The following is a 13,858-nucleotide window of genomic DNA, read 5'->3' on the forward strand; positions in this document are numbered from 1 at the left end:
AATCACGTAATAGAGATTATCGACATACCGTTCGCCATGGATTCCGATAGAGACGATGAACAAGGATGATAGCAATCTACAAGCCGAGCCTAGCCAGGCCTCCTTCGAATCTCCTTGAGAACTTTATTCGTAGCACACCTTCTTCTCTCTATCTCTCTAATATCACAACTCACTAAATATTTTTGTAATTGATGGAATTCTCAAATTGCGTCTGATGGATTGAGGAGAAGAGTTGTGGATGCTTTTATAGACAAGAGAAGAGGGCCACAATTCTTTGTAACAGCAGAAGACAAATCCCTGTCTTTTATTGTCTTATTACGTTACAAAGTAAATACCATAAATCACCTTAATACCATAATTTGAATCACCCACAATTTAATTAATTATATTAAAGATTAGTGGACCAAAATAAAACGTAAAACTAACATTTCGGGCATAACCTATTTTTTTAGTTTTATGTGAGTGTAAAATTCGGGTGGAGAGTATGAGTGAGTGAAATTGATTGGAATGAGGGGTATTTATACTTGGGTTTTATATTATAAAAAAGTAAATAGTAAGTTATTATGGAAATACACATTTAATGTTATAATGTTAACCAATTATTGTTGATTAGATATTTTCCATGAATTAACCATATGAATCAAAACCAATCAACTTAATAGGTAAGAAATCAAATTATATGACATAAAATTGGAGAATTGATCGACAATTTATAGTAAAAAAAACATTTGAAATTCAAAATTTGGAATCCGAAAATTTAGATTTCAAAATTTAAATATTGTTTAGTTATTGATATTTATAAAATTAAATTATTACATATACATTAAGTTGGCAAAATATTTAAAAAAAAAAAACCATGTATGGTGATTAATTAATTTATTAGTATATTCATTTGAATTATTAATAATTTGTAAAAATAATAATTATAAGTATTATTATTATTTTTGAATATTATAATTAAAAAAACTAAATTCGAAAATATATATCATAAAAAAATGAGTGTTCTATTTAAAAAAAAAAAAGACATTCAAAAAATATATTTCGGAAAATTAAATTAAAACGTGAGATAAAATAATTCATTAACCGTGTATAAATAATTAAATATAAATATGATTATTTCACTATAAAAAAAATAGTGTGTAAACTATGATTTAAAAAATCGAATACTCGTTAAAAAATCGAGTGTTCTGAATTTTTAAAAAAGAACCGGCGAAAAATATAGTTAAAAAATTAAAATTATAAAAAATATAATATTTTTAGAAATGATAGGATATTGAATTCATGAAATATTATATATAAATATGTGGGAATTATTAAATGATTGTGTAAATGTAAAATAGGAAAAAACTTAAAAACATACCTAAATAAAAATGTCAACTAATCAATTGAAGAATCCACCTCATCAATTGAACTCCAACTAAGCAATTTTGATAAATGACATCATCATTCGCCACATGTCAATCATTGAGGGCATAGATCCTCTTTTTATATTATATATAGATAGTATGAAATACATATGTCAATAGCCAATAATACAACAAATGTCAAAATGTATGAACGTGATAAGCAGTCCAAAAAATTCCAAACAATTTTCTTATAACTGTTAGGACAGGGGGCAAAGTCGAAGACTAAAGCAGAGACGACAGACTCATTCTTCATTCTCATAAAAGAATCTTGCACGTACAACCTACGTTTTCTCCAAATAAAAAAAACTCCATAAATACCCATACTTTCTGAGTGTCTTTTTTTCTTTTCTAATTTTAACAAGAGATAGAGGCCGGTAATCTAGATTGGGGAGGAGAGATGAAGATTGATGAGTACAAGAAATCAAAGTTGTTGTCTACTAAAGAAATCACCATTCATGAATGCGCAGAGGCCGGAAATCTCATTGCCTTGCACACATTACTTCTCCAAAATCCTTCTCTTCTTAATCAAACTAGTGCTGCCTTTGTAAGATCTCTCTCTCTCTCTCTCTCTCTCTCTCTCTCTCTCTCTCTCTCTCTCTCTCTCTCTCTCTCTCTCTCTCTCTCTCTCTCTCTCTTATATATACATATATAACTTTGTGTGTGTATATATGTATATATACAGGGGCGGAACTTCTAAGGGGCATGGGGGGGCTGTTGACCCCCCAAGAATAAAAAAAAGAAAAATCTTTTTTTGGTATTTTGGTAGTATATTTTTTGGATATTGCTTTTGGCCCTCCTAATGTTTTTGTAAATATGTGTTTTAACTCTTCATTTTTTTAGATAAAATTTATGAATATTTACTTATTTTTTAATTTCTTTTATCAATGACTCTAAAAAATAATATGAGACGATGCCATGAATACCCAAAATACTAAGTGCAATACATTATTAGAATAATTTGAATTAATTTAGATTTTTTTGTCATGCTTAAAATATGATAAAACTATAATATAAATATGTTATTTTAATTAAAAATTATCAATATAAACGTATTTTGGCAATGTCTTGTGAACCTTTTTTTTTTTTCGGGGCGCTGCCCCGAACTCCGAAATTTTAGTTAGCCCCCCCTACATTTTGATTCTGGTTCCGCCCCTGTATATATACATACCAAATCAATGTATGTAATTCACCAACAACATAAGTTGGGAGAAGTGTTTGACATTCTTGGCTTGGTTATGCAATTAACTATAAAGTTTATTGCACTTAATTTAATACCCTGTTTATGAGATTGCTAAAAAACTTATAATCGTATTATAAAATTAGAAAATTATCAGATTGCATTTATTGTACATACATTTGTTTAGCTCACATCCCCTAGATGGTGAATTTTATAAGGGGTGGTTTGCCAAAAAAAATTGAATCATAGAGGGGTGTTTGCTAATATTTGTAATATAGATAGTTTTTTCGATAATTGGATTAAAACAAGGGTGGTAAATGCAATAAACACCTAATTATACATACATGTATATATTATTGTTGGGGCGTGCTAAACCCCACACTAAAATTTACCAAATTCCACAAATAAATTAAAAAAAGAAATTCTCTCTTTCTCTCTACTCATATTCTCTCTAACTTCTCTCTAAAATAATTTTATCCAAGTCACTCAAAATTCATTATTTTTTTACGTGAATAATCACAAAAAATGAGATCCGTTTTATTTATTGTTTATTAAAATTCTTCGTGTATTTTAGAATATGACACAAGATGAATCTTGAAAATTTTCAAATCCCAAAGTTGAAGATATTTAAGTCGGCTTTCCAACGCAATTTGAACCAGTATTGAAATTTGTATGAGAAAACTACGAGCAAAATAAATTACAAAATTCGTATTACGTACGGTGATTTTTAATTTGAATCTCCCTATTTGGAAAAGATGAATGTTGTAGTTGTATTTGGCAATTTTACAACCAAATTAGAATCAGCCAAATCACAGTACGTAGAATGCGAAAGTTGTGGCGTAAAATACTACAGACAAGATTAATTAACATAAGATTCAAAGTAAATCTCATAAAACATAAGATGTGAAAGTTGTAGAACTTATTCTCGTCTTTCTAATGCAACTTTAATCACAACAAATCAGAGTTCGTATACGAAAGTTATGATACAAAAAAACAGGTCGATGTCGAATCCCGACAGTAAGATTAGAACTGTAGTCTCCAAAACAATGTTTAAACCTTATCCAAATAAAATATCACAAACAAATAATATTAAACGTGTAGAGATTATTTTCGTCTTTGTAATGCAACTTGAATGAAGGAAATCGAAGTTTGTAAGCAAGAGTTATGATAAAAACAAAATAACTAGAAGAACATGTAAAAAGTAATGACCCAAACAAAACATGTAGCATAAAGACGTAAATAAAATATCATAAAGTACAAAAAAAAAAAAAAAAAAAAAAAAAAAAAAAAAGTTGTAGAAGTTGTCATAATATTTTTATTGAACTTGAATTAGTGCAATCGAAGTTCGTATGCAAAAGTTACGGGTAAAATATAACATGTACTAAACAAAGAAACATATCAAAATGTAACATATAGTAGGATAACAAATGCGTTGATCAACATGTTCGACTTTATATATATTAGGAATGCATCGTATGCTTTTGAAGTATAACTAAAGTTCGAGTCCTTATAGTTAATCACCTAAATTCAATAATCCTTGCTATATTGATGATATGGGTTGTTATTTTTATTGGGTGCAGATGGTACAAACCCCATTGCATATTGCTGCTAGTGTCAATAAAATTGAGATAATGAAGTATTTGCTTAACTGGGAAGGACCGGGGAAAGTGGAGTTAGAAGCTAAGAATGTGGTACGTATGTCGACGAAACAAATAATTAATGTATTACGGTTTCATAATTATATTTTCATCTTAATATTATATATTTCTCCATTTTGCTGACCATTGTATGCACAGTACGGCGAGACTCCATTGCACACTGCAGCTAAGAATGGATGCAACGAGGCGGCCAAGTTGCTTCTCGACTCTGGTGTCAATATTGAAGCAAGAACAAACGTACAATATTTTTTTTATTTTTTTTTTTCCTTTTTGATTCTTATTGTATACTTGTCGTATCCGGATTTCACAACCATTTTTACGATTGTTTTTGTTGTCCGAATTAATTTCTTGCAGAACTCGATGACTCCATTACATCTTGCAGTTGGTTATGCACTTCGATCTGGAGACAACTCGACTGTGAAAACGTTATCAGAATATAATGCCGATTGTTCCGCCAAAGACCATGTATAATTCATATTCTTCTATTCATATTCAATTTTTTTTTTATAAATATTGATGTCATTGATAATGAACTTTTATTTATCATGGATGTGGGCAGGAGGGTATGATTCCTTTCAACTATCTCCCGATAGGCCTACAAAACGAAGAATTGGTGAAAATTCTGAGAATTAATGTTCCAGATCAAACTGATGATTCTGCAAAACTGGCCTACAATCCAATGGTCCAGTCAAGGGCTGGAAATCACATCAACAAAATAATGGGAATGATTCATTCATCAGGAAACTCAAGGCCTGGAAATTACGAAGAAAAAATAAACAAAATCATGGGAATAATCAGTGCATCAGGCAGCTCAATGCCTGAAAACTACAAACAATACTTCAAAAAATTCACGGAAGTAATTAATACATCATCAGGCAACTCGCCCGGGAACAATTACGAAGATTACGTAAAACAATTCATGGAAATGGATAATACATCATCAGGCAGCTCATTATGGCCTGGAAACAATGACGATGAAGATTACCTAAAACAAGTCATGGAAATGAATAACACAACAGGCAGCTCATCAGGGCCTGGAAATAATTACGAAGAATACATGCAGCAATGCATGGAAATGATGACTAATGCGACAGGCAACTCTGGGCTTGAAAATTACGAACAACTGATAAACATCATCACGGGACAGTCAAATACACCAGGACACTCATTTACTGGACATCCTAATGGGTTCCAAAAGATTGAAGATCCAAAGAAGGATGAAATTGGAATAGAAAAAAAGATGGAAGAGTTCCATCAAGAACTAGCGAAGATAGTGGGATTGCATGAGCTTAAATTGCAGCTCAAAAAATGGGCAAAGGGAATGCTCATGGATGAGAAACGCCGAGCAGCGGGGATAAATCTTGGACCCAGAAAAGCACCTCACATGGCATTTCTTGGAAACCCCGGGACAGGTAGTTTCGTTGTGAACGGCACATTATTTTCATTAATTTTTTTATTTTTTAGTTTTTCTTCTAACTCGATTTGAGTATTTATTGCGCAGGTAAGACCTCTGTAGCGCGAATTTTAGGCAAACTACTTAAGTCTGTTGGTGTACTCTCTTCAGACAAGGTAATTGAAGTACAAAGAACAGATTTGGTAGGAGAGTATACTGGACAAACTGGACCGAAAACTAGAAAAAAGGTATGAAAAATATGTGACTCTTGAATTATCGTCAAATGTTTTTTTTTTCGTGTTATAATATCCGAAAATCAATTTTTGTGAAGATCGAAGAGGCCATGGGGGGGACTTTGTTCGTCGATGAAGCATATCGTTTAGTACCTGAGAAGAACGATTCCCAAGACTTTGGCGTGGAGGCATTGGAAGAGATCATGTCTGTTTTGGAAGATGGGAATATCGTGGTAATTTTTGCAGGCTATACCGAGCCGATGAAGCGTGTTTTCTCTTCAAATCAAGGATTCTGCAGAAGAGTGACTCACTTTTTTCAGTTTGAAGATTTTACATGCAAAGATCTTGCAGAGATGCTGATGATAAAGATGACCAAGCAAAATGAGAAGAGCGCGTTGTACGGATTTAAGCTGCATCCTTCGTGTACCCATGACATTGTTCTCAAAGTGATAGAGAATAACTCCACAGAGAAGTTGCGCAATAAAATGAACGGAGGTCTGGTGGATCACATGCTAAATAATGCTAGGGAAAATCTGGATTCGAGGCTCAATTTTAACTCTAAAGGTGATGAACTATTTACAATCACATCAAGTGATTTGGAGGCTGGACTTAAAATGTTATCACAACAAGCGAATGTCGACTGAGATAGGAAGAATATAAGAACATCAAGACGTAAAAGGAGACATGTTCGATTGTGTGTGAAGCAATGCAGGTGTTTATTATGTAAAAAGAGACATGTTCGTATCCATCTATAAGTTTTCTCTTTCTTAATTATCTTTTCTGATTTTGATTTTAATGCTTATGATTAAGTTTGGATTTATGTTTGTTGTTTCTACTTGATAGTTAATACATTATTTTCCATCAATTTGATCAATCTATTATTTACTCATACCGTTTGGGTCTGGTTTGCCTGGATATTATTGTTGAATAGGTTGTTCATATAGTGTTTATGTTCCTACACCTCGGTGTCACGTTTGAAGTACTTTCAGATGCAACCTGTTCGTTTTGTTCCCCTCGTACTAATAGATTGGCCATGCTTGACATATGTGTGGATATAGCAGTAACTGGCTGAGCTGGTGAACTTTGCCATCTTTTTGTACATCACTCCTCTCAGACAACCATGCGTATGTGTTGATTTATATGCCTATAAAAATCAATTATTCTAAGTTGTAACAAGTTTCTAGTTAAGACACTAGGTGTCTGCAACATAATTCTTATGTGTATACAGAATTAAACTACTTATAGTATAATAAAAAATATAAGAATTTAATGTGATCGGATACAAATGTGCCCTACACCCACGAGGACCTGCAAACAAGATTTCACTAGTTCATATTAAAGTGTACAATATTGGACTTAATAAAAACACTAAAGACTCCTTCTTTATGTTATATGCCGTTCTTGCACACGACTCGCACTTGTTGTTCTTCATAGCAGTTCTTCCATCTGCACTTTTGGACTCCCTCCAATGCTGAACTCCCTTCAGACGGCCGATCGACCTCTCCTGAGATCTTTTAAGCACTTCTCCCGAAACGCCGATCTTCTTTACGGTTTGGTAGAAGAAACTCGTATTGTTGCTATACCAGACGTGCAGACAAGGCTGCAGCACAGGCTACACCTTTCAAAGTCTTTATGCTGGGATTTTTCGATTAAAGGTCCATGAGACTCATCTGCGATTGAGGGCTTTATATAGGCACGAAATTCACCATCCTAAACCTAACTTGATTCCTAAGAAATCAATCCTAAGGAAATAGAATTGTTCATGATCTGTACACCCTAAATTGGATATGGAAGAATCTTTAGAATATCAGTTATAAATAATACAGTTCCATTTTGAACAATGCTGAAACAATTATTTCACTTTATCCGATTCAACACATGTCGGGTGTGCTAGTACAATAAGTTAAAACAATAAATACAAAAGTTATTCTCTGTTTGCCGTGATCAAGACTAATCACTCAATTATTGTGCTACAATCTTTTACCAAATGTTCGTCCAATTCCATCTAGATTGTGAACATTTATTTTATATTATAAGCGAACTTTCAAAATGATCTTTTTGTGCGCCGTAGCACACCATTTCGAATACTATTAGAATATTAGACTTATGTATTTAATTAATTGATAAACAATTAATCAAACGCACTGAGTACCCTTGTGCAGATACTCATAAAATGATAATATAATATTTTATTAATTTATTAATAAAACTATGTAGCTAAAAACAAGACTTGTTAGCTAAAACCTTACCAAGTAAAACTCATTGGTAGAAAAACTTGGACAAATGAAAAATAGTACAGTGTTATATTTAGTAATCATGCTCCCAATTGATTTCGACACGAGACTTTTGAATTCGGTCATCCTTTGAATGATGTAAATGGAAAAGCTCCGATGTATGAAGTTGCGAGCTTGTTATTTTATTGGAGCAAATGAATGTCTAGATTGCCTTGTCGCTTTAGCTTGAGAGCGTAGAAAAACTTTAGTAATGTTCTGCCACCTTTGAAATAACCAACTCCACATTTGCAATGGTCAACACTATTCTAATGTATGTGTTGGTGTTGAGCTGTATCTATTATATACTTTATCATTATCTTCTCAAAAGTCGAAAATATATCTTATAACCAAATATTGGTCAGTTAGTGAATGAGCTTTATCATATAAAATCATTTGATTGAATAGTTGACCCAATGGATACATGTTCCATCTGATTAATATTCAATCTGCAACTAGAGACAAAATTTACTTCTCAAGAATTTTCATCTCAAACTATTTTAGCAAATAGTTGATTCTCTTTGTGAGCTATTCATGAGTCTCCACGAAACTAATTGGGTCTTTCATATAGACCACTATAATTATGGTTATACCTTCCATCAACAAGGTATTCAATAATGTGATTATATCACATTCTTAAATACATACATGGATCGTTTGTAGAGACTAACTCATAAAACCTCTTATTCTTCAAACATTTTAAATTAGGGCTTATTTTATATACCCACTAACTGGCTACTAAACTAGGGATAAATCCAAACAGGATTTTTCCTTTGACATATCCTCTGGAGAGGGGAAAGTACTATACTACCCTCATATGCAATTTTCGGCCTAACTGCTTTCACAATTTCTGGTCCTGCATTTATCATTTTCCCTGATTTATTTATTATTATTATTATTATTATTATTATTAATTTTTTTTTGATTTTTTTATTAAAAATATTTGTTTAATTTACATATTTTTCTATTATTTTTTTATTTAATTTTTATTTAATTTTTATTTAATTTTATTTAATTTAATTTATTTTATTTATTTTTTTAATTTTTTTAACAGTACTGAAAATCAACATGTTTACAGTACTGAAAATAACTACATATAATTAAACTATAGTCATTCGTAGTTCTTTTTTTTTTACCCCATATTTTTAGTCGATCAATTATGTACACACACGAATACTGGTTTATACAAAAGAAATTCATAAACCCCAACAACAAAAAATTTCAAATTTCAATATTTATATTATAAATCACATCGGAACCAATAAAATACAAATCGAAAATACATAAATATATGCATATGTAACTACATGTAACTGTAGTAAACTATAGTCATTCGTAGTTCTTTTTTTTTTTACCCCATATTTTTAATCGACCAATTATTTACACACACGAATACTGGCTTATACAAAAGAAATTCATAAATCCCAACAACAAAAACTTACAAATTTCAATATTTATGTTATAAATCACCTCATAACCAATAAAATATAAATCGAAAATACACAAATATATGCATATGTAACTACATGTTACTAGTAATGTATAGTAATGCATAGTAATGCACAATAATGTATATAGTCTGTTGAAAACTGTAACTTGATGTTGGGAATTGGGCACGTGTACGCAACGGAAAACAAAAAAATTATATGAAAAACGATTTCATTCATATAAACACGTACTCGATGATAACAATTAATTACGTACCTTGACGCTTCCGTCAAAATTTAAATTACAATATGCATATTAAATCGATAATTAAAACATGTAGCATGCTCGCAATAAATCATAATTCACATACAAACGATTTCACGAAAACGATCTAGCAAAATCATACATAAACAATTTCATGAAAACATTCAATGTTTAATTTAATCTATTTAAATTAAAACCTAATTCATAACGGATCCGAAAAGTTACCTCTTGAAGCATGAGGCGAGTTCTCGGATTGAAGCAAACTGCCACGAAAATCAATCCGTGCAGTTCAGGCGCTGTCTCCGGGCGGCGCGTGAGGGCGCATGCAGGGGTGGACCTAGGGGGGTTTTTTTTGGGGGGGGGGGGGGGGGGGGGGGGTTGAAATATAGGGGTAGTTTAAGAGATAATTTTTTTTTTGTTTTTGAGGACTAAAGTGTACAAAATTAAAAGTTTGTGGGGGGGGGCGAAAGTGCATTAACTAATGCATCAAATACCAAAAAAAAATAAAAATAAATAAAATAAAAACAGCTTAAAAAAAATCTTGGGGGGACGGGGGCCACCCCAGCCATAGGCATGGGTACGCCCCTGGGCGCATGCGTCGGTGGTTTTGCGGCGGCGTCTCGGCATATTGTGTTAGAGTAGGTGACCAACAAGCCAACCTGTGGCTGTGGTCTTTCGTATTTATTATTGTAATAAACGAACCTTTATTCGTATTAATGATAAAACACCTTGGCATTCTATATCTTTGTCCCTTTGTCACAAGCATAGATATAGTCCTTACAGTTATTACAAGTACTAGTAATTGATCGTTAGGATCATGAGATATTTAGTTAAGTATTATAACTGTTAAACGTGTTCCTAGTCGAAGGGTTACGCCACTAATGAGGATATCGGCCTTTCCCATTAAGACTAGCACTTAGTGTATGTGTACTGCATCTCATCAGTATACGGTATTGTGATATCGGCATGCATAAGTGGGTGCTCGTAAGTTGACGAGTTCACTGAACTCCCTCACCCTAGAAATCTCTAAGTGGTTCCCAATAATCGAGTAGAGATATCTATGGTATAGTTGTACACCATTAGTCCTTATGACCTAGACATCACCGTGACTTCACTAGAGGACCAGCTGTATCGTGACCTGTCCCTGAGTTCCACCGAGGACCATCCCAAGGGCCAGTGTTCGTGCAGTCCGAAATCTAGTGGGAGGTCTGTGCATTGTAGTCGGGGATTCGATCGCTAGAATAGTCTTGGATGTCCTGTGTGTTCTGAAAGTTTGTAATCATTCTAAGTCTCTGGCCAGAGCTGACTAAGTGATGATTAGAGAATTCGATTCTCTAAGTCATGCACGTGACGATTACAACACTTAGAACGATCGCACCGTCTTCGAACATATAAAGAGGTCTCGATGAACCAATGCCTCTAGTTCGATCGGGACATATGAATCGAAGGGACCGTACTGTACGTTAACTATATCTGAAGGTTCTTGCAGGCACTTCATTTGTATCTAGGGAATCATGACGCGTAGTTGCTAGACGCCAATCTTGATTCGTTGGGTGATTAAGGTGAAACGAGCTTCATCTTAATCGTAACTCGAAGGGGACGAGTTTTGACCACAAAGGGTTGTGGGCCCACGGCTAGCTTACACCTGAACCATCGAGGGTCACACTGCTCGTGCACATGAGATCTTTGAGTAAACGGTCAGAGATAAAATAGTTTATCTTTGCATGATTGGAAGTCAATATGATTGAGTCCAACATTCGTAATTTGGAATTATGAATGAGAATCAGAAAAGGAAAAGAATAGGCGAACGTGTTAGTGAACTTTCTAAATCGGGAAGTTTCCAAATTTAGAAAGTCCACTGAACTAGGGTTTCCACTTTTGGAAAGTTGGAAAATAAGAGATGGCACTCGTAATGACGAGGAAGTTATAATGATTCCGAAAATGCAATCGTTGCAATTTTTCGGTCATTGAATTGAGAGAGACGAGCAAGTAAAGGAACTAACGAGCTTAAGCTGTTGGGCCCAGTCCAACTTAAGCCCGCTAGGGTTTTATGCAAGGGACTATAAATACATGATTTATAGGCCTTGCACAAATACACAACAAACCCTAACCCTAGCCGCTCAACCTCTCTCTCTCTCGGCCCCCTCTCTCCTCGGCCACCGCGCCGCCGTCGCCGGAGCTCCACCGGAATCGGCCATTCATTGGTCGATTGGTTCGGTATTGTTTTTCCTTCTCTTTTTCTTCCGTTTTATTCTAACTACTTCGTGTCTAGTGCCACGTTGTAGTAGATCGAAGTATACGAGGTGAAATCCGAGAGGAGGAAGACTGTAGATCGAAGAATCGAGGAGCAACGCACGAGCCGAAGCCGCACGCTGCCCCACGCGCCGCCCCGGAAGTCCGCGCGTGAAACTCACGCGCCGCCGTGACCTTACGCGCCGCTGCACCGCTGCTGCCCCGATTGTACGGATTGGTTTCCGTAGCAATCTCGACGTGCTAAACGCTCCTACCTCACGCTTCAAGAGGTAAACACGCGAAACCCTAGTTTCGATTCGATTATGTTTAAACTATTATTTCATGTTTGTTTCGTATGATTTTATGTGATTATGTGTAATCGATTAAATCATTGTAAGCATGTTATTTGGTTTAAACGCGAGCATGTTAGTTGATTTAAATTCGATTGAATTTATTAGCATGTATGTTGTTTTTAATTTCGCTGGAAGCGCAAAGGTACGCGATTAATTGATTTAAATTATCGGGCATGTACTATGTGCGTTTTAAACTCGTTTAATTCGCATAAATTTTTGTTTTCCGCTGTGTATGCGTGCCCGAAACCCAACAGTGGTATCAGAGCTCGTTGCGCAATTAATTGCGTTCGTATTTATATGATATGATTTTATGCATGTTCGATTTATTAAAGTAGTGATTGTCGTATTATGTAATTGGGAGTTTTCGTAAGTTTAAAATATTTTTCAAATATTGTTTAGAATTTTTCCAGCTTTAAAATTGTTTAAAATTGGAAAATCGGATCTGAAATTGTTTTAAAAATGTCGGTTTTTAAATGTTCGGATCGAACCGGTCGAACCGGCCGGTTCGATGGTTGTGTGCGATCTAGTTGACCGAATCCATGTGGATTCGGGTCGGTCAGACCGGTTCTCGGTCCGACTGACCCGGCCCACTGATTTGGGTCAGCTGGACCGGGCAGAACCGGACCGCTTCGGTCCGAACCGGTCAGACCGGTTGGGCCGAACCGGTCCACTGAAAAAAAAAAAAAAAAAAAAATTTCAGATTTCTAAAATTAAACTTAAAACAAATTGATTTTAATATTTGGAAAATTATTTTCAATTAATCCCAATTAGATAATTGGATCGACAATCATCTATTTTAGTAAATAGGTGTTAGATTAATTAATTAATTTAAATTGTTAAATTGATTTCAATTTATAGAACACATATATAATATTGATTATATATTCAACTTAATTAGTAGTACCTCAACATTATTTGAATGATTTATGCTAGTTGAGGTTCTATAATTATTTTGAAAAACTCGATAATTAATTAATGTAATTAATTATGTAATTAGGTCGTATGTTCCTCTTAGGACAATATGCGCTTCCATATACCTTTAGAGAACATAGATGTAGGAATCACATAGACCAATCCAAAACCTTCTGATGAGATAAAACTTTTAAATAAAATCCCTCATTCTTAATTCAATTAAGAATCATTTCAAGCTATAAAGAAATACCCAATCTGTTGAGTTATTTCTTTCCTTCTGCCAACGGTTGGATTATGTGTAGCCCTTTACTATAGTGCAGTAAGCCGTGTTAGCGGGGAGTGCTATGGTAGAGTAAGCTGTAATTCAATTGACATAATGATGAAGGTAGCCATAGAAAAGGGTTATGTTGAATTAACGTGGTCGGCTAGATTAACTAGGGACTGCATTAGTTTGGCATAATCGAGTTCTATGAGCATCTTTGATTGGTAGGTTAGACTTGACACACGACGATTTTGATATTCGCGAGATTAA

General features: G+C 34.1%; 1 protein-coding gene across 1 annotated transcript; it reads left to right on the plus strand.

The window, feature by feature from the left end:
* The first annotated feature begins 1,681 nt into the window (after positions 1-1,681).
* Positions 1,682-6,732, plus strand: LOC105969261 (uncharacterized). The gene is made up of 7 exons (XM_088824790.1): positions 1,682-1,950; positions 4,164-4,274; positions 4,380-4,478; positions 4,596-4,706; positions 4,801-5,653; positions 5,743-5,882; positions 5,966-6,732. The coding sequence occupies exons 1-7, from the start codon at positions 1,804-1,806 to the stop codon at positions 6,509-6,511; spliced, it is 2,007 nt and encodes a 668-aa protein (XP_088680916.1). The 5' UTR covers positions 1,682-1,803; the 3' UTR covers positions 6,512-6,732.
* Positions 6,733-13,858: the final 7,126 nt, after the last annotated feature.

Source organism: Erythranthe guttata, chromosome 10, assembly GCF_056151865.1.
Source record: "Erythranthe guttata isolate IM_541 chromosome 10, IM_541, whole genome shotgun sequence".
In the NCBI taxonomy this organism is placed as follows: Eukaryota; Viridiplantae; Streptophyta; class Magnoliopsida; order Lamiales; family Phrymaceae; genus Erythranthe; species Erythranthe guttata.

Excerpts from the sequence above, each read along its gene's own strand:
- LOC105969261 (XM_088824790.1), top strand. The coding sequence starts at position 1,804 with ATGAAGATTGATGAGTACAAGAAATCAAAGTTGTTGTCTACTAAAGAA. Across the intron at positions 1,951-4,163 it reads ATCAAACTAGTGCTGCCTTT|ATGGTACAAACCCCATTGCA; the intron begins GTAAGATCTCTC and ends TATTGGGTGCAG. Across the intron at positions 4,275-4,379 it reads AGTTAGAAGCTAAGAATGTG|TACGGCGAGACTCCATTGCA; the intron begins GTACGTATGTCG and ends TTGTATGCACAG.